General features: G+C 41.8%; 4 protein-coding genes and 1 long non-coding RNA gene across 6 annotated transcripts; 4 read left to right on the plus strand and 1 right to left on the minus strand.

The window, feature by feature from the left end:
- The first annotated feature begins 399 nt into the window (after nucleotides 1-399).
- On the plus strand, nucleotides 400-5,170 carry cops5 (COP9 signalosome subunit 5). Its single transcript, XM_070985704.1, has 8 exons — nucleotides 400-866; nucleotides 1,125-1,359; nucleotides 2,051-2,179; nucleotides 2,596-2,661; nucleotides 2,956-3,041; nucleotides 3,145-3,256; nucleotides 3,989-4,137; nucleotides 4,876-5,170. The coding sequence occupies exons 1-8, from the start codon at nucleotides 730-732 to the stop codon at nucleotides 4,964-4,966; spliced, it is 1,005 nt and encodes a 334-aa protein (XP_070841805.1). The 5' UTR covers nucleotides 400-729; the 3' UTR covers nucleotides 4,967-5,170.
- Nucleotides 5,171-8,555: 3,385 nt separating this feature from the next.
- Nucleotides 8,556-13,466, plus strand: ppp1r42 (protein phosphatase 1, regulatory subunit 42). The gene is made up of 8 exons (XM_070986424.1): nucleotides 8,556-8,761; nucleotides 8,847-9,013; nucleotides 9,111-9,249; nucleotides 9,824-9,940; nucleotides 11,625-11,742; nucleotides 11,906-12,040; nucleotides 12,381-12,468; nucleotides 12,928-13,466. Exons 1-8 carry the CDS (start codon nucleotides 8,630-8,632, stop codon nucleotides 13,010-13,012), a joined length of 981 nt encoding a protein of 326 aa, XP_070842525.1. The 5' UTR covers nucleotides 8,556-8,629; the 3' UTR covers nucleotides 13,013-13,466.
- A 1,115-nt stretch (nucleotides 13,467-14,581) lies between these two features.
- Nucleotides 14,582-16,360, plus strand: LOC139346926 (transcription factor 24). The gene is made up of 3 exons (XM_070986302.1): nucleotides 14,582-14,704; nucleotides 15,201-15,644; nucleotides 15,948-16,360. The coding sequence occupies exons 2-3, from the start codon at nucleotides 15,219-15,221 to the stop codon at nucleotides 16,056-16,058; spliced, it is 537 nt and encodes a 178-aa protein (XP_070842403.1). The 5' UTR covers nucleotides 14,582-14,704; nucleotides 15,201-15,218; the 3' UTR covers nucleotides 16,059-16,360.
- On the minus strand, nucleotides 15,484-25,649 carry mcmdc2 (minichromosome maintenance domain containing 2). The gene is made up of 15 exons (XM_070986301.1): nucleotides 25,553-25,649; nucleotides 25,293-25,423; nucleotides 25,151-25,210; nucleotides 24,868-25,063; nucleotides 24,663-24,785; nucleotides 24,431-24,532; nucleotides 22,932-23,060; nucleotides 22,532-22,769; nucleotides 22,220-22,425; nucleotides 21,954-22,111; nucleotides 21,356-21,535; nucleotides 21,098-21,237; nucleotides 20,537-20,646; nucleotides 20,203-20,396; nucleotides 15,484-15,551 (listed from the first exon to the last, which is right to left on the minus strand). Exons 1-14 carry the CDS (start codon nucleotides 25,647-25,649, stop codon nucleotides 20,230-20,232), a joined length of 2,037 nt encoding a protein of 678 aa, XP_070842402.1. The 3' UTR covers nucleotides 15,484-15,551; nucleotides 20,203-20,229.
- LOC139347069 (uncharacterized) lies at nucleotides 17,390-19,536 on the plus strand. Of its 2 annotated transcripts, none has more exons than XR_011603301.1 (5): nucleotides 17,390-17,490; nucleotides 18,468-18,518; nucleotides 18,628-18,691; nucleotides 18,929-19,000; nucleotides 19,413-19,536. It is a non-coding gene; the product is annotated as an uncharacterized lncRNA (long non-coding RNA). The 2 variants fall into 2 exon arrangements; XR_011603302.1 differs by having other exon boundaries at nucleotides 17,397-17,490; nucleotides 18,938-19,000.
- Nucleotides 25,650-26,251: the final 602 nt, after the last annotated feature.

The following is a 26,251-nucleotide window of genomic DNA, read 5'->3' on the forward strand; positions in this document are numbered from 1 at the left end:
TGTAAGACAAAGAAAATATGTCTGTGACCCACCAAGCTGACTGTTTAGTAAATGTTACATTACTCGTTAAACTGGCTTTTTGATGTCGATGGCTGCTAAAGCGGTTTTAACCTTATAAATCCCAATGTATATCAAGTTTACAAGTTAACCTTAAAGGAAGCGCTAAAAGCAAACTAGACGTAGTAGCACGTTGAGCTACCATCGTGAAGAAACTGATATTATTATCATGAGGGAGCTGCAGTTTTGCCGACTCAAATACCTTAGCCCTCACTTAAAAGTACAGTGCCCAAAACCTAAAAGCCAAAACCTTCATGAGCGAACCTGCATTTCTCACCAGCGCCGCTAGATGTCAGTGCCTCTCCGACAGTTAGGAGAAGTCCTCTCAGGACGGAACCAAGCATATCGTCAGAGGGGTGATCGTAATTTAATGGGAGTGACAGATGCGGTAAAAGTCGTTTTACCTGGAATATTATTGTTATGTACGATTCATTTATAACGTTAAAATAATCGTGTAACCTAAAAATATATCAATGTGATATGTGTGTAACGATGAGACAAAGCGATTGTACTTTGGTATAATGGTATCGTTCACTGTCATGGCTCCCTGAGAGAGTAGACGTTCGTCCCTGTTACGGTATCAAAATCTTTGGAAAAAATATAGCGTTTCTTTCGTTACCTCAGGAGAAATAGGGATTTGAACGACCCATTTTTTCGCTTGGGTAATTCATCATGGCGGGGAGCAGCACGGCTCAGAAAACATGGGAGCTAACCAACAGCATGCAGGAAGTTCAGAGCATAGATGAAATCTACAAATATGACAGAAAGCAACAACAAGAAATCCTCGCTGCGAAGCCATGGACAAAGGAGTGAGTAATGCACAAACCAGAAATGTGGCGTTTTAGGGTTCAGTTTAAGTGTTTTAGATTATTATTAAGCTAAATGCTTGGTGTCGTGTGTTGTTCCACGAGTAGTTGGAACACCATTAATAGCTTAGCTACAAAGGAGCAGTGGTTTGTTTGTCAACAGCAAACTGTGTGATGACTATTTCCAAATTATGTACTACTTTATATTTCCTTTATGGGCTTAATATAGCTGATATTGATATATATATCTTTTTCCCATAGTCATCACTACTTCAAGTACTGCAAGATCTCAGCCTTGGCCCTGTTGAAGATAGTGATGCACGCCAGGTCTGGAGGAAACCTGGAGGTGATGGGCCTTATGCTGGGGAAGGTGGACGGTGAAACCATGATCATCATGGACAGCTTTGCCCTGCCTGTGGAGGGCACAGAAACAAGAGTGAACGCCCAGGCTGCAGCATATGAATACATGGCTGCCTACATTGAAAACGCCAAACAGGTCAGACACAGACTTCCATTAACGGGCGTCTCACAGCTTCGATGAGTGAGAGAGGAGGAACCAGAGCTTACATACACACTGCTCAGTGTTACACTATTTTGATTGATAGTGCGTCACTTTATGTTGATGTAGGTGATCGCAGCCCTATTTTTTATTACGAGAACTGGCCATATTTCATTTGATTGTTGTAGAAAACCTACTTGTTTGAAATGTGGACTAGACATACACCTACATGATCTTTGCGATCAGATTATATTAATTTGTTGACAGTTTGTAACAGGGTGGCTGTCACTTTATTGCCCTTTGTTGTATTAGGCCATTATGGCCAGTGTTGCAAAGCATATGCTGGAGTATTGTATGGTAATGTTGGAATTAAAGATGATTTTTTTTTTGTCCATAGCCTGGTTTTCAGTAAATTTCTGCCTTTGCTATTGCAATATGAAATTACATGCACTGTGAAAATGGATCGTTATCCATATCACTCACAATACTATCCCACTAGCACATTCCTTAAAAAACAAACAGAAATGGTAATTAAATGCAAATTATGTACTGCATCAAATACTGGCAGCAGTAGTAATGTTTAATATGTTTTTTTATGCTATCTGTATTTTTCCAGTGTCTGTGGTATTCCTGTGTAATATTGTATTTCATTCCTTAAAATAACCTACATCTATCTGTAATCCCTCAGGTCGGCCGGCTGGAGAACGCTATCGGCTGGTACCACAGTCACCCGGGTTATGGATGCTGGCTCTCGGGCATAGATGTCAGCACTCAGATGCTCAACCAGCAGTTTCAGGAGCCTTTTGTGGCCGTTGTGGTAAGACTGTGGAAATGTAATCATTTTTCATTTCAAGCTAAATGCTTCATTTACTGTGATTTCTAACTGCGCCCCATTAAAATGGTATTGAGAAAAGTGAGTGCTTTTCTTCCTAAGTATGATAATACAAGTTAATGTGGGTGAACCTGAGAAGGGGGTGAGGTTGTTGATGTATGAGCTGTAGGTTTCCATGTAATGCTGATGAATATTTTGCTATTGCAACCATATATGCTATTTACACTTCATTTGGTTTAGCAGTGTTTAAATGCCATGGGCGTCGTATAATGAAGTGTGTATTTGCAGCATGTCGACAGCCATAGTAAAAGACTCCTGGTGGCCGGGTTCGAGTGGTCCCTGGAGGTTTGTATGACCCCTGACTTTGTTTTCCTGTTCTACTGTATCTTTGCTTCCTACAGATCGACCCCACTCGGACTATTTCTGCAGGGAAAGTCAACCTTGGCGCCTTCAGGACCTACCCAAAGGTAAAGCAAATGCAGTGTATCGCCGCAGATCTCCTGATACTATAATTCTAATAGTATAAAAGCAATTAGCTATTAATGACTCGTGTGCATGTGTGTTTTTGCTCATGTGTGTAGTTTTTAATTTTGATATTATTGTTGTATATTAGTTATCGTAAATTAACTTGAATGACTGAGCTTGTAATTCCCTGTTTATCTCATTATTTCATTCCTTATCAGTGTCGTCATAATCTTTGTATTTTACAGAAAAACTGTTTCATTTGTTGTTATTTCTCAACATTTCCTCTTGGTTTTCAGGGCTACAAGCCTCCTGATGAAGGACCCTCAGAATACCAGACAATCCCCTTGAACAAGATTGAAGACTTTGGTGTTCACTGTAAACAGTGAGTGTTGATCTATGTGACCATATTGGAGATATTTATATCAGTACTTGTATGATTGTATACTGTACATGACTCATGTTTTTTTTTTATTTGTTTCATTCAGGTATTATGCCTTGGAGGTAACTTACTTCAAGTCCTCCCTTGATAGAAAGCTTCTGGAACTCCTTTGGAATAAATATTGGGTCAATACCTTAAGTTCCTCAAGTCTCCTCACGGTATGTAGGCGACTTCAAAAAGCTAAATGTTTGCTAATTGTTTGACATTTTTGATTTATGGTTAATTATTACACTATAACTCATAGAGACACATGGTCAGCTGCTTGTGATGTTATGATTTATTGCTTCTTAGTAGCCAAGATCCCCTGTTTATTGATTTTAGTAATAAGCTTAATTTATGCTTTTTAACAAGGGTGATAAGTATTAAAGTTGTGTCCAAGTCCAGCAGTACAGATACTGTCATGGTTCACCGTGGATCATCTGCTCCCCCCCCCGCCTCAGTGCACTCTTAAGATTGAAAGCCCCTCATGTGAATTCCCATTGTGGATGCAGTCCCGAGCTTGACTAAACAGTCTAAATAGGCATCAGGCTTATCCAAACAGTTAGCTCTGTGGCATTCTGGATGAAGATGAATTGACTACATGTCAAGAACGAGCTGCTCCTTGGGTGACAGGCTTTGTCAGTTGCTACACTGTCCCGCCAGTCAGGGGCCCCTGTGTCATTGTGTTTTAATTACCTTCCCCACTAAAAACACGGCCTCACCTTAAGCAAACTCTTCACTGACTCTCTTTTCATTCACAACTACACACAGTGTTCCTCCAGCTTGTTAGACAGATTTGTTGCCATCCTGCAAAAGTCTTCTTCTTTGTGGAAAATCGAGCTTTTGTTGGCAAATTGTGCATGAATGGGTTTCTGTGCGCGCGCGTGTCTGCGTGTGTGTTGGATGGTCAGAACTCGGACTACACCACGGGCCAGGTGTTCGACCTGTCGGAGAAGCTGGAGCAGTCGGAGGCCCAGCTGGGCAGAGGCAGCTTCATGCTCGGGTTGGACACACATGACAGGAAGTCTGAGGACAAACTGGCCAAAGCAACACGAGATAGGTAAATCTTTTTTTAGAATTAAAGACGCCGTAAACTTAAACTTAGACGTGAACTTCATTTATTTTATGGTATTACTTTTAATTAATTTCATCATATTTTGTTGCTCTGATGTACAGTATTTCCCAGCCCAACTGATTTATTGATAATACATTCTTGTCCTTATGTTAATAATAACCTCGATCCTGTTTAAGATGCATTGTCTTCCTCGCAGTTCCACTATTTATTTAGGTGTTTTTGTGCCAGTCTGAATCTTAAAATTTTGCAGCCAACACTATTTTTATCACTAATTATCCCGGGGACTGTTTTCTGAATTAATCACATTTTTTTTTTTTTAATTAAATGTCAGGCAGTAATTAGAAACTGTCCCAAACCAAAAGGATTCAGTTTACAATGACGTAAAACAGAGCAAAATCCGAACGATTCATTATCATATTACAATAGCTGCTAATTTTAATAGAAATTCTAATAGAAATTCTGCTCTGCACTATTACATGTTCCATTATTTTAGATTTTAAATGCAATATAATTAAATATGCTCAGGATTCAAACCAACCAAAACAGCAAACTAAGCTGTATAATCTATTGATACTAATTTCAGACATACAGATAGAGACATAATAGTACAAATGACCACAAATAACACTGCTGGTACCCGTGTAGATGTTACATCTCTGTGTGCTCTGTCTGTTTTACTGAGGCCACTGAACTAATCTCCATGTTTCCACTGGTTTGTTTCAGCTGCAAGACAACCATAGAGGCAATTCACGGCCTGATGTCTCAAGTCATCAAGGACAAACTCTTCAATCAAATCAACACATCTGCCAATTAAACCCGAACAACGAGCCGATTCGGATTTCACCTTGAGCATGTCTGGCACTTACTGGTTTATGTTTAACTGCTAAGGGTAGCATTATCTGTGATTTCTCTCGGGAGTGCTTTTTTATTCAAGTTCTTCTTTTGTCCTAGAAGTAGCTAAGGATTATACAGTCAGGACTCATGCAAAAAATAAATAAATAAAACATAAAAAGTTCAAGTGCTGTATGTGGGTATTTCATACTTTTCCAACACAAGTCTACGTTATGCAACGTATAGCTTGGAAATTGGACATTTACTGCTGTGAAGGAGGACATTTGTCTTCACATATTCTTAAGGTGTGAGGCGCTGTGGCATTGCTTCCCTTCATTCGCTGGCTGTTGCTAAAAATCTTTTTGCACATAGTGCCTGTATTCCTCCACAGCTTGACATATGAACACACACCATGGTTGCATTTCACACACGGCCTAGCCCACCACCGGTCGGTCAGTCAGTCAAGTGTAGCCTGTCACAGCATTACATAATGGAACAACAAACTCAAGCGTCTGCGTAGGCTCAAAGGGAATCGGCTGCCGTGTGTGGGACGTCTCTGCGGAGTCACTCCCAGCGCAGTTTGGCTCTCGGTGGTACAGACTCCGGCAGAGTGGCCAGCTCGTCAGGTTGTGGCGTGGCAGTGATGCAGCGCAGAAACAGAAGCCGCACACACTGGAGTCTATTCACCCAACATGTCTGCTCTCCATCGAAGCAGACACTCACCGAGTCTGCCTTTTTTTTCAGACAGCTGCTTTGGCCTGGGTTCGTGTCGTGTCTTTTTTTTTTTATGGTATTGTAATGGCTGAATGTATATTTTTGATGTCATGTATCGCAGAGGAGATAGTCCCAGTGGGACCGTGGAGGTGTCTGTCTTTTCTCATGTGCATGAGCCTTGGCACCACTTCTTATAATGATTTTCTTTTACCATTATTTAAGCCGTGTTTTAAATTGGAGGATTTTCAGTATTGGGGTTTAGCAAGAGGAAACTTATTAGATTATATTAATGTGATTTAGGAATTTAAAATTGTTGAATAGGTTTCCTGCACACAGGATCTACTGAATAGCCCGTGTTTTTGCCAGATATTTAAATGCATTACATGGATGACTGTCACAGTGCTGAGAAAGTATTTAGAGTATGCTTTTCTAAAATAGTTTCACCTAGCGTTCGGTCTTTCATGGCGATTTAAGAATCAGTGAAACATATTGAACTCGTTGGACATGTAAATATTGTGATTATCACCAGATGGACATTTGTATGCATGACCAAAGGTGGAATAGGAAAATTTATGTAAATTCTAATCAAGTCAAATTGTGGGCAGCCAAAAATCCATTACCCATGTATTTTACTATTCTCTTTTAACATTTAGCAGTTTTCTAATTCCAAAGTATGTTCCCCATTAGTATTAAAAAAACTTGGAATGGAATGGAATCCTATGCTGTCCGCACAGAAATAAAGGGGTGAACAATTGAGTGATTTGACACTGACTTATCACCAGATTGATAAGGCCTGTGATTAATAGCTGTGAGTATTTACAGTATGCTTACAGATCAAATGACCCCACCAAGATCTGGAGATGTTACGTTTAGTTTGGCTCCCAGAAGAATAATCCCCACTAGCATGGTGCTGTGTGTGAGGAAGTTGATCCCCAGCTCAGAAAGCTGGAGGTGCTACACTTTGTCTCTGCCATGTGCTCCTGCACAAGTGGTGGCAAGTCACTCGTTTACAGGAAACCCAGTTCTTGGCATGGTGGAGACTAACAATGCAGGGGTCACTGGGAGAAGTGGGCTGTGGTCCTGAATTGGTGAACCTTGAAAAATAGACACCATACTTGGAGAAATGTCAGCTTCAGAGACAGCATGCAAGAAAATATAAACAACACAAGTTTTAATGTACATCTAATTCAGTGGGTGTGATTTGTGTTAATGTGCCCATCTGCAAAATATATATATATATATATATATATATATATATATATATATATATATATATATATATATATATATATATATATATATATATATATATATATATATATATATATATATATATATATATATATATATATATATATATTTATTAACATTCTTGTCAAATTCCTTTTACATGGTTATCTTTTTTTTTTTCCCAAAGCCCTTACTGGTTTGTAGAATTAAAAAAAATGGTTTGTCCCTCCCTTTCGTCAAAACCATAATTTATATATAAACATTTTTTTCTTGCTTTTATTTACAGTTGAAATGCAAATAAATGCAATTAAATTCGTGGAATATTTAACTAACTACTGGTATGCATATGAATGAAAAAAAATCTTAATGTTATAACTTCTAACCAAAAGAAATACCACGGTAATGGTCACTTCCGTCCCTTACTTCCGCCTCGCGAGTGTTGCACCCTGTGACCCAACACATGTGACTGACGCTTAGCTTCCGTAGTTTCCATAGCAACATGGTCTTCGCAAACAAACCGTGTAACCGGCGGTTCCGATTGACAACTTCTTTATAACTGTTTTAGCTAGCTCGCATTTTTGAAAAAATTGCTGAAGACCTCGAGAGGTAGGAAAGTAAGGCTACACATATGCAAATCCACCCAAAGAAGAGGGAATTTCGTGCTAAAATTATTTTTAGACCGCAGTGTTCCAGTGTTAGGGTAGCGTTTAAGACTACTATCAATGTATCCATTAGCATATATAACCCAGGCCCATTTTATATCCGTAACAACCTACTAAATTTTTTGTGGGCCGTCTCTGCCTGTGTGGACCCCGTCGCCACCTTTCACTGGCTATCTGCCTTAGCTTATTGTTTTTATTCATATTATATGTGATTATTATGCTATATTAACTTATTGAGATACTTCACTTGCTGTTACCGGACATCTATGCGTGTCGCACTTTCTTTGACAGTGATAAACTGCTGTCCCCAAATCCTTGGAGAGGAGAGGCCCAGCGGTGTCTGAGTTCCTCTGTCCATAGTTCAGCTCTGGTTTATCGATCACTGTCTATTGTCTCCTACAGCCGCGGCCTGATGCCTTGACTGAGATCAAGCGTGGAAAAGACCTGCTGTCACATCTCTCTGCCTTTCTCTAACCCACCGCCATATTTTACCTGCACGCACACTGCTGTATAATGTGAAGATGGTCAGGCGATGTATAATAATGCTTATTAGCGACGTGAAATCAAAGTGCAAATCTTCACATCTCAATGTCAGGTCAAGCTAATAAACAAGCCCCATGGGTACTGACTGAAAGGAAGCAGCAGAGGCTCTGCTCAGTCTGCTTGGGGAATTGGCTGCTCTCATTACAACACAAATTGAGTGGTCACCCAACCTTTGGCCTCTTAGCAAGTTTCCTGGAAAATAGTGATGTTTTTTTCCATCAATTATCCCTAATTGTGAATTGACAATTGGGTTTTAGGCCATTTAAAGTTCTGTACAAGGTTAATCTTTGCCTGTCCTTTGTGATTACAAATGCTATAGTAATTTGGCGCGAGTAAATAGCTGCGCAGAGGAACATTTTTTTCCCAGCTAAGGTCCATTTCAGCTCGCATGTGTCAATTTCTCACCCAAACACACAGATCTAGTCAGTGCTGTGGGCTGAATGCTTGGCTGGAGCTGAAAAGGATCCTCTCTGAAGCAGCGTCTGTGACGAGCCACCATGGTCCGCCTGACCGTAGATCTGATTGCTAAATCTAGAAACCACTTCAAAAAGAAAAGGGGCCTCTCCTTCACAGAGTACCTCAAGACACTCACCCACCTCCACTTTTCCACCAAGAATATTGAGGATATTGTAAGTAGTTCATTATTAGTGCTGGCATTTAAATTCTGTGCTTTTCTTCCTCTTATATGCATCGCTTTTTAAATTCCATTTCCAGGGCGATCTCTCCATGTGCAGAAACCTCACTGTCCTCTACCTGTATGATAATCAGATCGCACACATTCACAACCTTGACTTTGCCTCCAACCTCACCCATCTGTACATGCAGAACAACAGCATCACTCACATTGATAATCTCTCCAATCTGCAGAAGCTCTCCAAACTGTGAGTAGACAAGTTGTTGTCTTGTGCTGTGATGATCGTTTAAAGTGTAAGTTTAGTGTGTGTGCGCGAACGTGTGTGTGGTTTTTCTGCTCTGTAGGTATCTGGGTGGAAACAGGATCGCAGTGGTGGAGGGCTTAGAGAAGCTTTGTGAGCTCAAGGAGCTTCATCTGGAGAATCAGAGGCTGGCACCAGGGGAGAAGTTGCTCCTTGACCCCAGGACTCTGCTCGCACTGGCTGTATGACCTATTTTTACACTGTTCTGCACAGATATAGCATGAGGAAAGAATGATGATCCACTCTCACACAATAATCTGGGCTCTCTTCATTTAAAAATATATATATTTCACCGATATGTGTGGTGTGTCGGCCTGATAGGTTATCACATCCACTTTAAAAGATCTCAGATTTCTCTGAGGCCAGTGATCCGTGTAAAAGCAGTATTGTGCTGGGGTTGATGATGTCAAAGAGACCTCTGTTGCTCTCTCTGCTCTGACAAATCAGTTAGGTCCGTTGACTTCGCGCACTGCCTGGGCCATGGATAAACACACCGAAAAGTCTCAGCTTCTTGTTTGTTTGGATAATTAGAGAAATTGCTGTGCAAATGTAGAGTTCCAGCTCTTTATAAATGTGCCATTATAGAACTTCAAACTAAGATGAACAGCACTATCTAGAGTGTGATTTGGACATGATCCGAGCGGCACAGGCATGTTAAGAGATGTGAATGTTTAATCCAGATGGATCATTAGCAGAGATGTAGATCAAATACTGCAAAATACTGTAACTCATCATGAATCTGAATTGTTTTCACAGGAATCTCTTTGTGTGCTGAATCTCAATAACAACAACATTGATGACATCAGGGACCTGATGGTGCTGAAGGAACTCCAGCAGTTTTCTGCCGCTGACAATAAATTGCACAACATGGAGGTAAATACAGCTTTTTTTATGATCTTAAAGTGTCTCTGAGTCCAGTTGCCATTCAAGGCTTCTTCTGCAGTGTGACAGAAGGGAAAACTGGCTGCGTGCTGTGCTCTCTGCAGTCAGAGTAAATAGAACCACATCACAGCAACGACGCATGACGTAGCGCATTTAAGTCAACATGCCAGCTATTAGTTGATCGGGTCAGCATTGACATTGTTCCATAGCTTTCTGCAGTGACGTGTGAAATGATATGGAGAACAGGGTTCTAAAGAACCAAATCCTGCAAATCCCGCCATGGGTTCCCAGCCTCCATGACTCGCACAGGGTCAGAATTATTCAACAAATCAGCGAGCTATTCCCCTGAGACTTTTCTCGCTGACAGCTTTAAACAAGCACAAGTTTCTCTCTTTCCTTGGGAGGCTGATTTTTCCTCTCTGCCTCAGAATCCTAACTATTTGATACCATAAACCGGCAGTACTTAACTTTATGGGAGATTCATCTGAGGCAGAGATACATGATTTATATTCTCCGACTTCCTTGAAAAATGGCCTGCTTGTTTTTGAGGCTTGCTCTCTCTCATGGCAGTATTTTCTGTTTGAATTGATTGATTAACTGAAGAGGTTGATGATGAAGGGCTTAATTCTTCTTTTTTACTGCCATTTAAGGCCAGGGTGACACACTGAAAGCACTTTCTAATTGACTACATTGCTGAGGCTACTCTCTTGACAAAAGTGATTTTCTTTTGAGGACGTTGATGCAGGTAATTGCCGTACACGTGTCATTTTATAGCAGATATCTCCTATAATTTATACAACCCGTCTGCCACTATTGATCCTGCGAAGACAGCGCTCTAAAGGCTCAATCCCTTCTTCTGCGCCTTTTGCTCAACATCCAGAGGAAGCATTATGGATTTTTAAAATAGATTATGACAGGCAGTCAGCGAGGGTGACAAATGGGGAGCATCTTCGGAGACCGTTAGCTGTGTGCAGGGCAGAGAGGACGGGGGAATCGAAGCCCTGGTCAAATACAGGTTCATAACTGGCCCATCATTAGTCCAGGCAAGAGAGCCAGCCAAGCTCAGTGAGTATCCAGCCTTTGCTGTTCTCCACGCCCCCGCGTGGGGGGCAATTTGGCACTGGGCTGCTCTTCGGTGAGGGCCTTCTGAGTGACGGCCCTGACACGATCATTTATCAAAGCCTGGGAGCGCGCGGTGCTCAGGGGTCCCCTCTGAACTGATTGCAGCACGAGCTGGAAAAGTGGAAGCGCTTTGGCCAAGACAGGAAGGCAATGAACAATCAGAGCGTGTCCAGAGAGTATTCATATTTCCAGGCTTGGATTAATGTGCCTTTAGATAAACATACAACTGCAGGCAACTCGCTGGAGGAGCCAGCCTCGCACCGCCCCAGGAGAAAACTTGTAGTTACATGACACCGGCGACACTGTTTATTAGAATAGACTGATGTGTTGTTTATGCACTCGCCATTTGCCCTTGTGCTTCACATTACCATTCCCTTACACTGTGTCTTTAAAAGTTGTCCTGATGTTTGTGATCATGTTATAAATATGCCTCATGTTTGTTTCCTGTTTAATCCCAGAGTTTTAGGGACACAGTATTTACATTTGAATCATTCATGGTTGCAATGAAAAGAACATATCATGTGTGAAGTTTCCCTTTTGTGTGTATTTTCAGGAGTTAGAGGAGGTGTTCAGCCACTGGCCTCAGCTGCTGCAAATGGATTTGAGTGGAAATCCTGTGTGTAATAAACCAAAGTACAGAGACCGCCTGATAACCGTCTGCAAAATCCTCAGTGAGATACTTTCCATTTTCTTGCTGGTTGACATCCGAAAATGCACTTTATTGCTGTGAGGCTAATATTTAAGACATAATAAATGAAGTAAAAACACATACTGTTCACTTTTCAGTTTCTAATGAAATTTGTGTTTCTTTAATTTCTATGTTTATTTTTACAGAAGTTCTGGACGGCAGGGAAATTAACGAGCTTACCAGACAGTTCCTTATTAACTGGAAAGCATCCAAAGAGGCCAAGAAGAAAAAACACAGCAAGCATATGATGAGCAGACCATTGATCTCTTATCCCTTAACAAGTAAGTCCACTGGGAGGAACACCTTTGCCCACATTATCACAGTTATTCTCAAATTCTGACTCATTGTATCGGGTAAATTTTAACAAATCAGCCTTAAATTTTGTCCGTGTTCTAATAACATTCAAATTCTTTCTGGAAAATGTGGAAACCATTAAACAAATGTGTTAATCAGACTTTTTTTAAAGACTTTCACAGTATTTCATGTTGGTGAAATATACACACATTATGTTTACACATGTGTGTGTGTGTGTGTGTGTGTGTGTGTGTGTGTGTGTGTGTGTGTGTGTGTGTGTGTGTGTGTGCATGTGCGTGTGTGTGTGTGACTTTGTTTATACTCCAGATGACTTTAACATGGCTCAGGTTCCACATCCTGGTCACATCCACAGCCGCGCTGACATGCAGCGGTGGAATCTGCAGCACTCTCTCAGGTCCGGTGTCATCGCTCACACGGTTAACAGGAGAGAGCACGCGCGTTCGACTCACTCCATTTTATTCCTCACTAAATGATTTAACTGTAGATTCTCAGTGTTACAAACAATTTGTTTATAACATGAGGACATGTACAAATTATGAGCGATGACAAGTGTAAATGAACTCGCACCCGTTCTGATCCATCTCACAATTCTCCCCAAAATCAGGAAGAAATGTTTAAAATTAATTTTACTGTGAAGCGGTATTAGTTATTTTCTATCAATACATGTCCGTTACTTTAATTCAACTCATTTTCCTTCTTGACAAATTACTGTTTTGTGATCCTGTTTTCTGGAATAGTGCTGTCGGTCTGTTAAACATCCAGTACATTTCAGCCCACAGAGGAGCTGTGTGGGTAACGTTAGACGACAGCTGACCCATGCTCTGCTTCTTCTTCCCTTTCTCTCAAATCACAGGGCACGAAAATTAACGATTCCTGTGTGTGGACTTCTCAGTCATGTGGCTGTCTCATCGCCCGTCTGCAGTCATGTGGACGCTTAGGACAAACCTACCCGTCCACTAAAGTCTCCACCTCCCTCCACACACACAAATTAGCCAGAGCCCAGGGCTGACCCCGCTACTGCACCTCGCTCATCACAGCTGCAGATCTTTCATCCTCGTGCGTTTAGCAGGACGGAGAACAGCCTCCGTCCCCTGCATGCTGTGCTGTCCACAGCAGCCGGCGCTTCAGAGTATCCTTGAACCAGTGAATTAGGCTACAGCGCTAACTTTTTATTCACAGCATATTTTCAATTGATTTTGATTTAATATTTCTGCTCTAACTAAATTTAAGTTGCTGTAAATGAATGATCAGGCTCTGAATAATTTAACATTGTTAAAAAAGGAAATTAAAGAGTCAAACAATGAATAAATGGTTTGTGTGTGTTTCTTTCCCTCACATTCACAGCTGCTTTGTTTCTCATTACATTTTTGGCGTCTGAGGATATAAACAATCTGTCCAAGTCAAGCTATCGCTCGCTGATAGTCCAACATTTTCTGCGCTGTGTGTCAGTTTTCTTCTGCATACATTTCGGCAAATAAATGAGCCAGGAGATGCACAGTGACACAGTCGGAATGATCACTCTGCCCAGCATTACAGCATTATCTCGAAGCCAACAGTGTGTGCTTCTCAAACAGCTGTGATACATGATTAAAGTCTTTTTAAACTGTAAATACAGTCACAATAGGGATGTGTTTATTGTCATCATTGTTACTAAGCCACGTGGGTGTGTGACCCCTGAAAGATGTGGGGTTATTAGGGAAATAAGCTTACTTAACCTTCTTTTCTTTGACTTATAATTAGTGGCCGGGAGCAACACCGTTACCCCATCCTTACAAAAACAATGTTTATTAAAAACAGTCCGAGGATATACATATTATGAATAATTCCTTTCATTAATTTGCCGACATCTCCGTTTGGAGGCCTGGAAATCAGAGTGATTAATTTCTGAGTCTCACAAGAATTTCCTCAATGGCTGCCTGTTGATTGCGGCGCAGGAGTTTATTTATTAGCTGTTCCAGCGAGCTTGCAATTCAAGACGCCCTGGCAATTAGTCAAACGTTTTGCATATCACCTTACACTTGTCAGTTTGTCTTCAAGGTCTGTTGCAAAGAGCGTTTTGAAAGACTAACTCTCATTTCTGACCATGACGAGCACATTTTTTGAGGTAATTCGGAATAACTTTCCTCCCGTTGCCACTTTTTTTTTTTTTTTTTTTTTTTGATAGGCTTATAAAGAAAATACAGTGTCAGGTTCGCAGCCAATTAGATTGGGATATGGCCTACCACATATCAGAGTTAAAGGAAAAGAGAAGTCCTGCCTCTGGCGTTGAAAACGAGCCTCTGCTGCCCCTCAGACAGAAATAAGTTAGGAAAGGGAAAGAGCAGCCTCCTGCTCTGCGAGGGAGTGTTATGGGCGAGTGATTAATTACGTCGGAGTGAAATACTTGTCCGCCGCTTTGTGTATCCAATAAATTAAAGGCTCCTGAGACTTTTACGCACACAGGTGAAGCGTTGGATGAGCGCACGGGGACCGCTGCGCTCCTTTCCTGCAGAGCACCACTTTATAAGGATAAGCTGGACGCGGACTGGGACTCTGCTGCACCGAAGAGCAAATTCTCTTTTCTGTCGAAGCCCCTCTCTGGATCGCCTTCATGTCGCTTTTCAAGACAGCGGCTTTGAGAGAAACCAGAGGTAAACTCCATATCAAGCAGCAGCCAGAAACGGCTCTCATCTGGTGTTATTGCTGGCAGGAACTTCATTTGCGCTGCAGGCTCTTTTGACATGGCGCTGTGAAATCAGCTGTTTTTAAGTACAACTATGCGCAACTGTCTGTTCTGTCATTTGGCTTTTTGAAAAGTTTTTTTTTATTATTAGTGGATGAGCTGGAATAAGTTGTGTGTTTGATTTGTAGCACCATGCAGTTTGACAGCAGACATGTTCAAAAATGGAGTGCAGACTGGACAGCTTAGGTTATGATTTAATGAATGAATGCACAGGAAATAAATTATTACAGAAATTAAAATTAAAGTTAGAGCAGAACATAGGCATGTAGACTTCAATAAATAATTCAGAAGTTGTCTATAAAAAAAAGTCTTGTCAATTATAACTTGGGTTTAATACAAGGTGTAATATAACGGCCAGGTTAAATCACTAAAAATGACTTTATCCATGTGATCTAATTCTTCAGGTCTGTAAGTGCGTCCCGATGGTTGGAAGACAGACGCTCTCAATGGACAGCGGTAATTGCTCCGGGGTGGTGGTGGATGACAGCCCCGCATCCAGTCCGAGCTCCAGTCCCAGTCCGGACGGTCGTCGCCGGGAGCTCCAGCGGCCCAGGGTGCTCCAGACCGGCGGGCTCGGCGGCAGGGGACGCCCGGCAGCGGCGAACGCAGCGCGGGAGAGGAGCCGGGTGCAAACGCTGAGAACTGCGTTCCTGGAGCTACAAAGGACTTTGCCGTCCGTGCCGCCGGACACCAAGCTGTCCAAACTCGACGTGTTGATACTGGCCACCACCTATATTGCCCATTTGACTCGAACACTGCAAGAGGAAGGCGCGGAGGAGGGAGAGAGCACAAAACAAGCGGAGGCGTTACACTCTCTGAAAGGTGAAGGATACCTGCACCCAGTGAAGGTCAGTCATAATAATAATAATAATAATAATAATAATAATAATAATAATAATAATAATAATAATAATAATAATAATAATGCAGGCATGGTAGATGTTAATCTGTTCTTTATGTCAAATGTGATTCAGTTTATTGTGAAAAGGTTTTTCTTTATGAATTTATGAACGAAAATTCTCGCTATCTACAATCTAAAAGAGCCACACATGTGATCAGTTAGATGATATAACAAATTTCCAACTCGTGCTTCATCCTCCTTTGGACAGATTTCGGAGGCTGCTTCACTAACAAATCAAATGTCTTTGCAGAAATGGCCTATGCGGTCCAGACTGTACGTCGGAGCAAGCGGACAGTTCCTCAACCCCACAAATGCTTCAGAGTCAGAGAATCAAGGCCCGTCGTCGTCCACATCCCAGTAACACGCTTAAATCATTTGTATGAAACGATTTCGTATTTGCATGAGTTCGTGCTGTTCACTGTGGCGGCAGCATACGGCTTATGATTGCAGAACAATTGGCCGACCAACAGGAAGACGTTGTAAATTAATATATTACGTGAATATTATTGTACAAATCTTGAGAAAGCACGCATTTGCTCTGTTGTTATTTTGCCCTGCGTTGAGCAGCTCCATACATGTCCCGGGTCTGATATTTGTAGAAATTCCGTGGGCTAATGAGCCCGTCATGCTCGAGGTGTGCACTTTCAGTTGAGACATTTGCACTAAATGCATGTGTGAATAACTTAACATCTGTCATGTGAAGTGGTCTGTCAGAGAGTCAACAATGGAGGCTCTTCATCTCATGTTCCTTCTGACTTTTACATGCATGGTTGTAAATGTGTTTGTGAATAAATGAGTTCAATGAGAGAAGACGAGTCTCCGAAGGTTATTATAAGAGATAATAATAGAAAATACATGAGAGTGCCCTTATTTTAATGGCTTCATTAAGAAAACAAAAAACGCATAATAACTGAAAAGCCCTTTCGAGATCATGACGGTATCTCTTATTATTATTATTATTATTATTATTATTATTATTATTATTATTATTATTATTATTATTATTATTATTACAATGACGGTATTTTCTGGCCATCTAAGATGTGATGATCGGACAGTGACTTTACTTCTGTGGTAATCAACCAAATACATCTCTGGTGCTTTATTTGTCCGCAAATAAATAATTTAATTTTAATAGGTCACAACACAAAATTACTGAACCTGACTGAAGAATCAGGCCTGATTTAGAAAGACGGATAATAAATACAGATTGAAGGCGTTAATATTAAACAAATTCGCTTCTTCACGTTTACCAGTTAACAATTTATATTTGAGAGGAAGCAAAAGTTGATATGATGACGTTAGAATATGTCTTCATGTGCTTAGCTTTGTTAGACTAATTGATCCGACTACATGATATCATGTCATAAAATACTGATAAATGCATGGGCATAACACAACATCTTTATTCTATAAGTTAGAGGATATGAGGGAGCTTATAGGTGTAAAAGTTATTATGTGTAAGGACTGATTTATCTGCAGTGACCTAAAGAAATCGTGTGAATTGCCATAACAGACCTGCTGCCTTTGTGTATTGAAATGCAGAGAACGTATTTTTATCTTAAATATAAGTTTCAACGAAATCGGATGTGGTTGGAGCTGGCAATATAATCAGTGTGCAGCTGAGCGCTTCGTGGGCTGCAGTGCGCAGCTTCGGGGCGCAGTGACGGCAGGTCGGACCCGGAAATCCCTCCTCTTGTCCTGGAGACTCAGCCATGGACGCCACACGCCACCGCTCCTCATCATGTCTGATCGCAAGGAAGACTGCTTCACGTTTCATCTTCAGCACGAAGGTAGGCAATGTTGAAAATGCTTCACGTGTTGCTACAGCTGCGTTGTTTGCGCGTCGCGGACGTTTCCACGCGGATTCTTTGAACGCCGGCGTTGCTCGTTAGCTAGCTAGCAGCTAGCTAGCTAGATAGCGCGTGTCTGCGCCACGTGGGAGAAAAGAGCGCAGTTCAACGCTTGATCTGGAGTCTTCATCACGGCCCAAACCAAACTCCTAAGATAAAGTTATACATTGTTAAACGCATATTATATGTTATTATGACGTTGCATATAACGCACGTGGATGCGTAAACGCACATTTGTTTGTGGATTTAACTCAGGTTTTGCCAGTCTATTCAGTTATTCTCACATATGTTGATCATGTTTCATTATGCAGAACTAATCTTCTAGCCCAGGTGCAGGCGAATTCTGCAATTAAAATGTCCACCACGTGACTTTAATGCAGCGTTATAAATGTAATGTAACTTTCGGTCTAGAGTCTCGCGATAGACACGTCTCATCCATGAAACCATGCAATAAATCACTGTTTTAGACAGCTCAAAGGGGGGAAAACGCCCTGTGTGACATTCAGCTTCTTGCAGCCCTGTCCATATCTGGTTGTGGCCTGGGGTCAGCAGAAGAGCTGCTGGTCAGGGAATAGCCCCCTCCCGTATTTTCACCGGGGAAAGTCATCATGGCTCCCTCTGAGGACGTAAGGTCATGGCAGAGGTCGTGACCTGCTGTTGAACCCGTCCTCAAACGTGCGACGTTAGCCATGCTCCCAAGCTGCGTTACACTGTCCCCTTTGACCTTCGGGTGATCAGTCATCTGTCCGCGCCATATTGGCTATTTCTTCAGTACATCTTATTCATGCAAGCTGGAAATCAATAGGTCACTCCTGAGGGGAGTTATTCGTAAAGTCACTGTGACAGACTTGTGGGAGATTGCTGCAGTTTTAAGTATTGAGTATGAATTCAAACTAAAGTAAATGTTTTTTTAATAGATGTACAGATGAAGATGGAAAGTTGGATCTATGATTGCTACACCTGATAAGGTAAGATTCAGTTTTTACATTGACGATGAAGCAAACCTGCAGAATTGGTCACATAATTAAGTGGGCTTCAGATAATGATTAAGTGGAATCTGTGTATTCTTAATTTCAGATGTCAGGTCACCACTGCACACAACAGCTGGCCAAATGTTGGCCTTCACTGCGTGGACCTTGAGGTGAGCTTTTGACATCTTAGTGTGCTGTACTTTAGGAGAGAGGACGGTCCTGCTGCTGGAAAAGTGATGACTTCACATTTTTGCCGTTTACCCATCAGACACTAAGGTGGTGAAACTGTGACTAACTGAATCACCAGCGGAATAAGACCAGTCGGACCTGGTTTTTACAAAATGATGAATTAGATGTGTATATATGTATCATTTGTGAATGTTCACCTCATTTCTGTTCTCATTCAGCTGCTCCAGATGTCATGCTGTGGTCAGGAGATGCACCACATGTAACCCTTTGTCTCCTTTGCTGATCAGGAGGTGAGTTTTCTTTTTGCACTACGGCACATTTATGTTGCTGTAACAACACGGTGTATTTTCAGTTTACCCACCAGATACAGTAGGTGGTGAAAGCGAGTCATTGCAGAATAATCGTTTACCATCTGTAGCGTATAGAAGAAAGAAATGCCTTATCTGCTAAGTCTCAGATCATTTTCTAAGTCCTGAGCAATTGGCAGCTGCAATAGTGATGAGTTCACATTTTCGCCGTTTACCCATCAGACAACAGAGTGGTGAGAATTGTGTCAACTGAATTACCAGCTGCAAACTTGCACTATTGTCCCAAGGATTTGAATTTGAAGCAGTTACCAAGACAAATGTGTCACGTGTAGACAGGAAACATCCGATCAATTCATGGAGTTTTAACATGTAAGCTCCTCACGTTACCTTACAGATGAGCAGTTTGAGCAGCGGAGGAACACAAACACTTTGCATTCGCCTCCATCTCATCTATGGTAAGTCAAGGCCATACTCAACTGCTTTATTTGCTGTTTGTGTCCCAACTTATCAAGACTGGCTCGTTTGCTTTATGTCCTGATTGAAAGAAGTAATGATGAGTTCACCTTTTCGCCGTTTACCCATCAGACCAAAATGGGCTGCTGAGAATGTGACTAACTGAACTAAAAGGCAAAGCTGTGGAGTCATACAAATCACTTCCCCCCCCCCACTCAGAACTGATTATATATCTGTTTATTGACAATGTTACAGAGCCAGCGGACTGATCAGGGTGTCTGTGGCGACGCCTCATTTGAGAGGTAAGAACTGAAGCCAGCCTGTCCACAAACGTCGCATGATGTTGAATTTTAGCAGTTTACATGTCATCCTACAAATTCAAATATGGACACTGTCAGTAACTATATTACTTTTGTCCTCGTCCGGGCCTTGTCATGTTTGAATGTGTTTTTCATGTTTTCTACAGTGTCACTGGAGCTGATGGATCACCATTTGAAGGAGGTCTGAAGTTGCCCGACTGGATCTGCTGATAATTGTTTTATTGGGCCACGTGTTTTTTTTGTGATGTTTTCTTTCTAAAGATTTACTCTTCATATCACTGCTGCATTAAAATCAAGGTGTTTTTGTATGCCTGCATTGATTCGATGAGTCTACAACCATAAAGGAATGAAATAAGCAACAGTCATGGTTATTCATTAATTGTGTGTTTAGCGTCGTCTTGTGCTGCCTACCTGTGTCTTTCAGCCTTTAGAGAGGTCTTACTCCTCTGTGATGTATGTGTCTGCGCCCGGGGCGTAGGTGTAGATGAAGCGTAGGATATTCTGGTGCAGCTTGTCCAGGGTCACGTCTCTCCTGTGCAAACCATCCACATCTCCCAGGTCACAGGGAAACACTGCATCCGGTGGAATAACGAGAGCAGAGGCCCCTGAAGGAAGGCCTCCCTTGAATTACCCTTATGAAACTGTTAGTGTTACATAGAGCCATAACGCTTATTAATTAACATATAAAGTGCTGTGTTTGTACTCCTTAATATCAGAAAAAAGGGGCCTGAATGAAATAAACTACCGTGCTTGAGAGTGAGAGAGTTTTCACAGAGGAGCACAGCGATCACTGCGTCTTCCTCCAGTACTTGTGTTCTGAGACATAATTTGCAGTGGGCCTCAGCCAAAGAGATCCTTTGACAGAAAAACAAAAAAAAAAAAAAAACATAAGTGAATGCTTGCATGAGTAGTTTATGTGATTAACTTGTTAAATTGTTAAAAAATAAAATGGCAGCAGATGATTGACAGTACTCAAACTGTCACAGGCCGATGTAAATGTTTTGAGATTGAAAACATAATGTGACATTCTTGTCTTGCAGTGAAAACCAGATTTATTTTCACAGTTTTACTTCCACATAAAACGTGTCACTACAGTGAAAAAGATTTGTAAACATTTGTCATAACCTAATGAAAAATAGTCATCTGAGTGTGGTTTGGATGAGAGTGCTCCACCTAGTGGAAGACAGTGACGTTACACCAGACAGGGACTCATCATGTTTACATACAGTCTGGTCCAGATGTAGAAAGTGAAGGTGGAAGGTTAAAAAAGGATTTATTCATTCAGTTTTTGTAGCAGAGTACTTACAGCAGTGTGACAGAGGCCACAGACACTTTGACACCTGGACTCTGTGTTCTGACTCTTCGGCTGGCCATGTAGTAACCGTGGATTATTTTCTCTGCTCCAGGGCTAAGCTCCACTTGCAAACTCTGTGCATGAGCTACCAGCTGGACAGCACAGAATTAAACTGTAGTTTAAGGTAAATGTATATACACTAAAATCAAGGCAGTGTATGTTAATGAAAAAGCAATGCAAAGGACTCTGGAAGAGAACATGTTTGTTAACCTCCTTGTAGTCTTGAGTAGAAAACTCCCAGCTGGATGAGCAGGGGAGTTTTCCAGGCTGTACTGCCTGCTGGAGGGTGTGGATGGTCTGGGCGAGCAGGGCATGCTCTCCCACCATGTCCCTACACTGAATGACCAGGCCGAAGACGTCTGCCAGCTGCACTGGTACAGGACCCATTTCCTGCACACAAAGAAGAGACTGGGCATCAGAAACATGCTGTTTTCAAAGTGTTATCCTGCAGAGATAAACTGCCTCTCTGAGACTTCTATTTAACAGGTTATACAGTTTATTTCCAACCGTTCTCCTGCTAAAGAAAAAAACAAAAACAAAGCACTGATGTTTCTCAAGGGTTCTGCTATGAGGTAATGCTGTCCGGGCGGGGCACTTCCTTCAAGACAAGCAAATTGTCTTAATTTCCTGTTTTGTCTGTACTATCTACACACAACATCTGAGTTGACTGAAATGTGACATTTCCTGAACTCAGTGTACTGTACCAAGACTCACTAGTATTTTCAAAAGTAACATCTCAAAGCAGACCTGCTAGTGCACATTCAGTGAGCTATACAAAGCTCATACAACATGTTGTGATTGAACCCACTGCTGTTCCCAGTAAGGCACAGTCTGCCCTCCCAGACCGTTGAGAGGCGTCCGTGAGGGCCCAGAAGCTGCATTGGACTGGGAAGGAAAGCTGCTGGTCAGCATCTTCACCGTACTTCTTCCCTGGGATGAACACAGACACTGCACAGCTCTCCAGAACTGAGAAAAATTCAGAAGGACATCAGGGTACAACTGGCTTCTTACGTATCCCAGAAATAATCAGTAATCCTTATGATTAATGCCCTAACTTATTCAATTGTCCTATACCTGACTGCATGGCATCCAACCTGTCCTTTTTGTAACAGCCCAGATCTCCTAACATGCATATACCACCAGTGGCAAGCAGAGCAGAACCAGCATGGATGTTAGCAGTCCCTACTCCGTGTTCGTCCCGGGACAGAGATGCAAACATCTCCCCTGAGGCCTGATGCCTGACCCCACGACACGCCAAGCTCAGGCTGTGCATCATTAGTCTGGCACAAATACAGAAAAATGAGTGACAAGGAGCATTTTAATCTAAGGTTTCATGTGCAGTGCGTCCACTTAAGATGTGCAAAGTTGGCTCATGCAGACCTTTACCTGTCTGCTATGAGAGAGTCAGTGGTGACAACTAGGAGATCCAAGTTGTGAAATGTGTCATTTGCATCTAGTCTAGTCTGCACCAAGCTGAGCAACAAGCCCAGTTTTAAGGTGTCGTAGAGGCCTGGAGGAGCCACGTCCAACCCAAAGCACTGAGCCACAACTGCAGGGAACCTCCATGGAGAAGCAGCTGTGGCCTTCAGCAGCTCCTGGAAGCTGCCACTGACCTTATGGGGATCTGCAGGCAGAGTTATGAGACATGGTAGATATTCCAATATGGTAACAATGCACAACGCTGCATGTAAAATTCTTCAGATGAATCAGAATATACAAAGATGTGTTTAGATTTCTGTCTGTAAATCTGGAGCATGCTTTAACATGAGATCATTTTCTGCCTTACACTCTGGCTCCCACGGTTGGACGCTATTCGCCTCTACACTCCAGGTAATGCTGGGCCACTGATGCACATAGGCAGGAATGCCTAACACCCTGTAGAGTCGACCGATTCTCATTGAGTTACACAGCTCATCTGTGTGAAAAGGGGAAACAAAGCAATAACACTCAAAGGGGTTGTTCTGCGCTGCCTGGGGATTGTTGAAGAAACACGCGTGCCACCTACAAACCCACTGCCAAGAGAAACACGGAGTGAGGCCTTCAGAACAAAGATGTCTCTGTGTGTGAATTGCAAAGCCAGCTAATGAGTGTTCCTTGCACTTATTAACATATATGTTTAGTAACGGGAACCCAGTGTATTGAATTCCTCCACAGGACTGGGTCAACAGAATATGTTAATCCTGGAGCTGAGATTTGCTAAGCTCTCAGGGGTACTGGCTGGACAATGTTATTAGAGGGGACAGAAACACTTAATATCCCACCATGAGGCACTGTGTGCGGCTGGCTGCATGAAAATCTATTTATTTGAACTCTCCCCGACTAAGTTTGTGTTACAAGGTGAGCCTCATTTAGAAAGCCAGAGAAAATTAATGGCAAACCTCAATACATCTGACTGTGTGTAAATATAAGCTATTACAACCACATTATTCAGGACTGGGAGTGAATATAATGGATGAGAATATGATTTTACAAACAAATTATACCCTTTTTTTCAATTTTGAGGATATTCATCTACAGTACAGTATCTGAAGATTTCATTTGCAGATGAAAACTGAGCCTTTTAACATGAAAAACCTAAGTGAGCCTTAAACTCCAAGTACTTATTATGTTCTATGACATGCAAGCAGAAAAGGCAAAGTGCTTCACAGCTATGCAACAGAGTCTTCTGGAGCCAGTCAGGTATGGTCAAGGACACTTCAGCAGTGGCTGCATCCTGACATGGATGCTGAATGGTTGCAGCAGGTTGACTCTTCATCAGTGTCCATAAACTGTACCACATATGACAGAAATGCCTATTCATACTCCATCAGAAGGAGATCAGCTGATTTTCTGCTGTTTAGAATTTGTCAAAGAAATAAGTAATTCTTGTGTTTTGCAGCTGTTGCATCTCCAGATTAAAAAGGTAACTGAGGATGCCAAAAAAAGACCTCCTGTTTGAAAGAGCAGATCAGAGGTAGTTGCACTGGTTTTAAGATTAGTATTACTCTGATGTGAAGCTTTGATATCTGTTTTTCTTTTACAGTTAGCGTTGTTGGTTGTGCTATAATACGTGGTGCACATTTTTCTTCACCTGCCACAACACCTCCACCTCTCTCAAATGGAACTGGCTACTAGCATTGTTCCCAGCATTTTATGTTGCCACAAATAGCTGCATTTTGCAAACAGATTTAATCAATCAGTCAATTCGTTGGATGACAATGCAACAGGGAACACAATCACACAACTGTAAAATGGGCCTGAGCTACATAATGCCATTCACTGTTAACTTGCCTGATGTAGACCTACCTCTGAGAAACAGGGTGACAGACTGGTACCTGAGTGAGCTCTGCTGGTGGACACTTAGACCATCCAGTGCTTTGGCATCGATCAGCTCCACAAGCTGTTTGTCTGTCTCCACAAAGACACATTTGGAAACATATACAGACCACAACAATGCATAGTTTTCTTTTAACCTCCTGTTCTCAGTAACCAATTCAGATGTTTCCAGTGGCACCTGACATTTGGGCATCACTCTCACCTCCCAACACTCGAAGCTTCACATCCTCTTTCAGTGGGGAGCTGCAGATCATGCAGCTGAAGTTGTGTCTCACGGTAGCTGACTCTGTGGCTCCAGGTGCATGGACACGAACGTGGTGAAACCCTAAAGTCAGCATCCAGGGTATGAAAGCAAAGGTGAATTCAGGTTTAAGTCTACATATGTCAATGTGTCTTTCCTGCTGTACCTGTAGAGCAGGGGCAGTCACTATTAATGCAGAGAAACCTGGCCCCCTGGGTGTATTTTGTGACCCTCGTCATAGCAATGACTACACCCTCGATGGAGACAGGCCTCAGTAGACCGTACCCACGAGGAAAACTACAAAGGTCCAACGTGTACTCAGGGAATGGAGGCAGGTGTGTCAACTTCAGGATTACATTTACCTCAGAAGGAAAGATCAGATGGCACATTGTCACACACTGTGCTATCAGTGACCAAGGGGAAGAAGCAGCTACACCATTTATTCATACCTGACTTTCTGTGTGTATTTTTTCAACAAGTGAAAGCGTCTTTATGGCCAGGAAGCAAACCTGAATGAGGAATTAGGCAAACGTGAATAACCTTAGAAGAGAGTTCCCAGTTCATTAAAGGTAGCTCACAGTTTTCACTTACAGACTGAAACAAAGCTGTTGCTCTTAGCGGATCACGAAGGACACAGTCACCCAACACAGGGTCCACCTCTATCACATCAGAGGGATTCACACTGATACAAAACCTGTACACCGCCTCAATCTGTTGAGGGTCTGGAAAGAAGTTGCAAAAGTTAGCAAGGTTGCTACATTAGCTTAACAGTAATGGAGTAGCTTTCATGGCTAGCTAGGTGAAGTAACACAACTTGAGCTGGAATCATTTTCCACACGACAGGACGTTACCATTGAATGGTTTGCAATCTTCAGCCAGTTTCTGGAGGCCACCATTTCTATCTAAATAGACCAGAACTGATTCTTTCAACGATAAATTATCAGACATTTTCACTTATCGGTAAGATAGGAGCTAATACTTCGCTAGCATGACGTTTAATTAGCGCGCTAGCTTCAAAGATGTTGCCATGGTGACCAATCAGCAGCGCAAAAAACAAAAACAAAAACAAAAACAGGATGTGATGCGATTACATGTAATAATTTAATCAGTCATTACAAATTATGTATTTCAAAACACACGCAGACACTCTGAGTACTTTTGTTTCATATCTTTTATTACTGTAAAGGAGTATAGGCCTACTTCATTGCCAGGCGAAGCAAAGCATTGTGGGTTTCTAATTTGTGCATATGTGTTAAAGCAAAGAATAGCAAAAAATAAACACAATCTAATAAAAAACAAAACATTTCACTCAGTATTCGCAAAGACAAACTGAAAGGTAACTGAAGATGAAGACATTTCTTTACAAATATGACCTATAAACCAAAATGCTTTATTCAGTGGTCTCTCAAGTAATCCCTATTTCCAGCTTAGTTAAAATGAATATGATACATGAGTTTATTTGTACAGTAATTACATGGACAAACACACTTGCAACTGACAGTCAAATTGTGTTTTTTAAAAGTCCAGTGAATTGTTCAAGTTTCTCAGAA

This window comes from Chaetodon trifascialis, chromosome 18 (genome assembly GCF_039877785.1).
Source record: "Chaetodon trifascialis isolate fChaTrf1 chromosome 18, fChaTrf1.hap1, whole genome shotgun sequence".
In the NCBI taxonomy this organism is placed as follows: Eukaryota; Metazoa; Chordata; class Actinopteri; order Chaetodontiformes; family Chaetodontidae; genus Chaetodon; species Chaetodon trifascialis.

Coding starts and splice junctions, on each gene's coding strand:
- cops5 (XM_070985704.1), top strand. CDS start 730: ATGGCGGGGAGCAGCACGGCTCAGAAAACATGGGAGCTAACCAACAGC. Junction 2,180..2,595: donor AGCCTTTTGTGGCCGTTGTG/GTAAGACTGTGG, acceptor TGCTTCCTACAG/ATCGACCCCACTCGGACTAT. Junction 2,662..2,955: donor CCTTCAGGACCTACCCAAAG/GTAAAGCAAATG, acceptor CTTGGTTTTCAG/GGCTACAAGCCTCCTGATGA.
- LOC139346926 (XM_070986302.1), top strand. CDS start 15,219: ATGGTTGGAAGACAGACGCTCTCAATGGACAGCGGTAATTGCTCCGGG. Junction 15,645..15,947: donor GATACCTGCACCCAGTGAAG/GTCAGTCATAAT, acceptor ATGTCTTTGCAG/AAATGGCCTATGCGGTCCAG.
- ppp1r42 (XM_070986424.1), top strand. CDS start 8,630: ATGGTCCGCCTGACCGTAGATCTGATTGCTAAATCTAGAAACCACTTC. Junction 8,762..8,846: donor CCAAGAATATTGAGGATATT/GTAAGTAGTTCA, acceptor TTCCATTTCCAG/GGCGATCTCTCCATGTGCAG. Junction 11,743..11,905: donor AACCGTCTGCAAAATCCTCA/GTGAGATACTTT, acceptor TTATTTTTACAG/AAGTTCTGGACGGCAGGGAA.
- mcmdc2 (XM_070986301.1), bottom strand. CDS start 25,649: ATGTCTGATAATTTATCGTTGAAAGAATCAGTTCTGGTCTATTTAGAT. Junction 25,064..25,150: donor AAATACACACAGAAAGTCAG/GTATGAATAAAT, acceptor TTTCCTTCTGAG/GTAAATGTAATCCTGAAGTT. Junction 22,112..22,219: donor GTTGGATGCCATGCAGTCAG/GTATAGGACAAT, acceptor AATTTTTCTCAG/TTCTGGAGAGCTGTGCAGTG.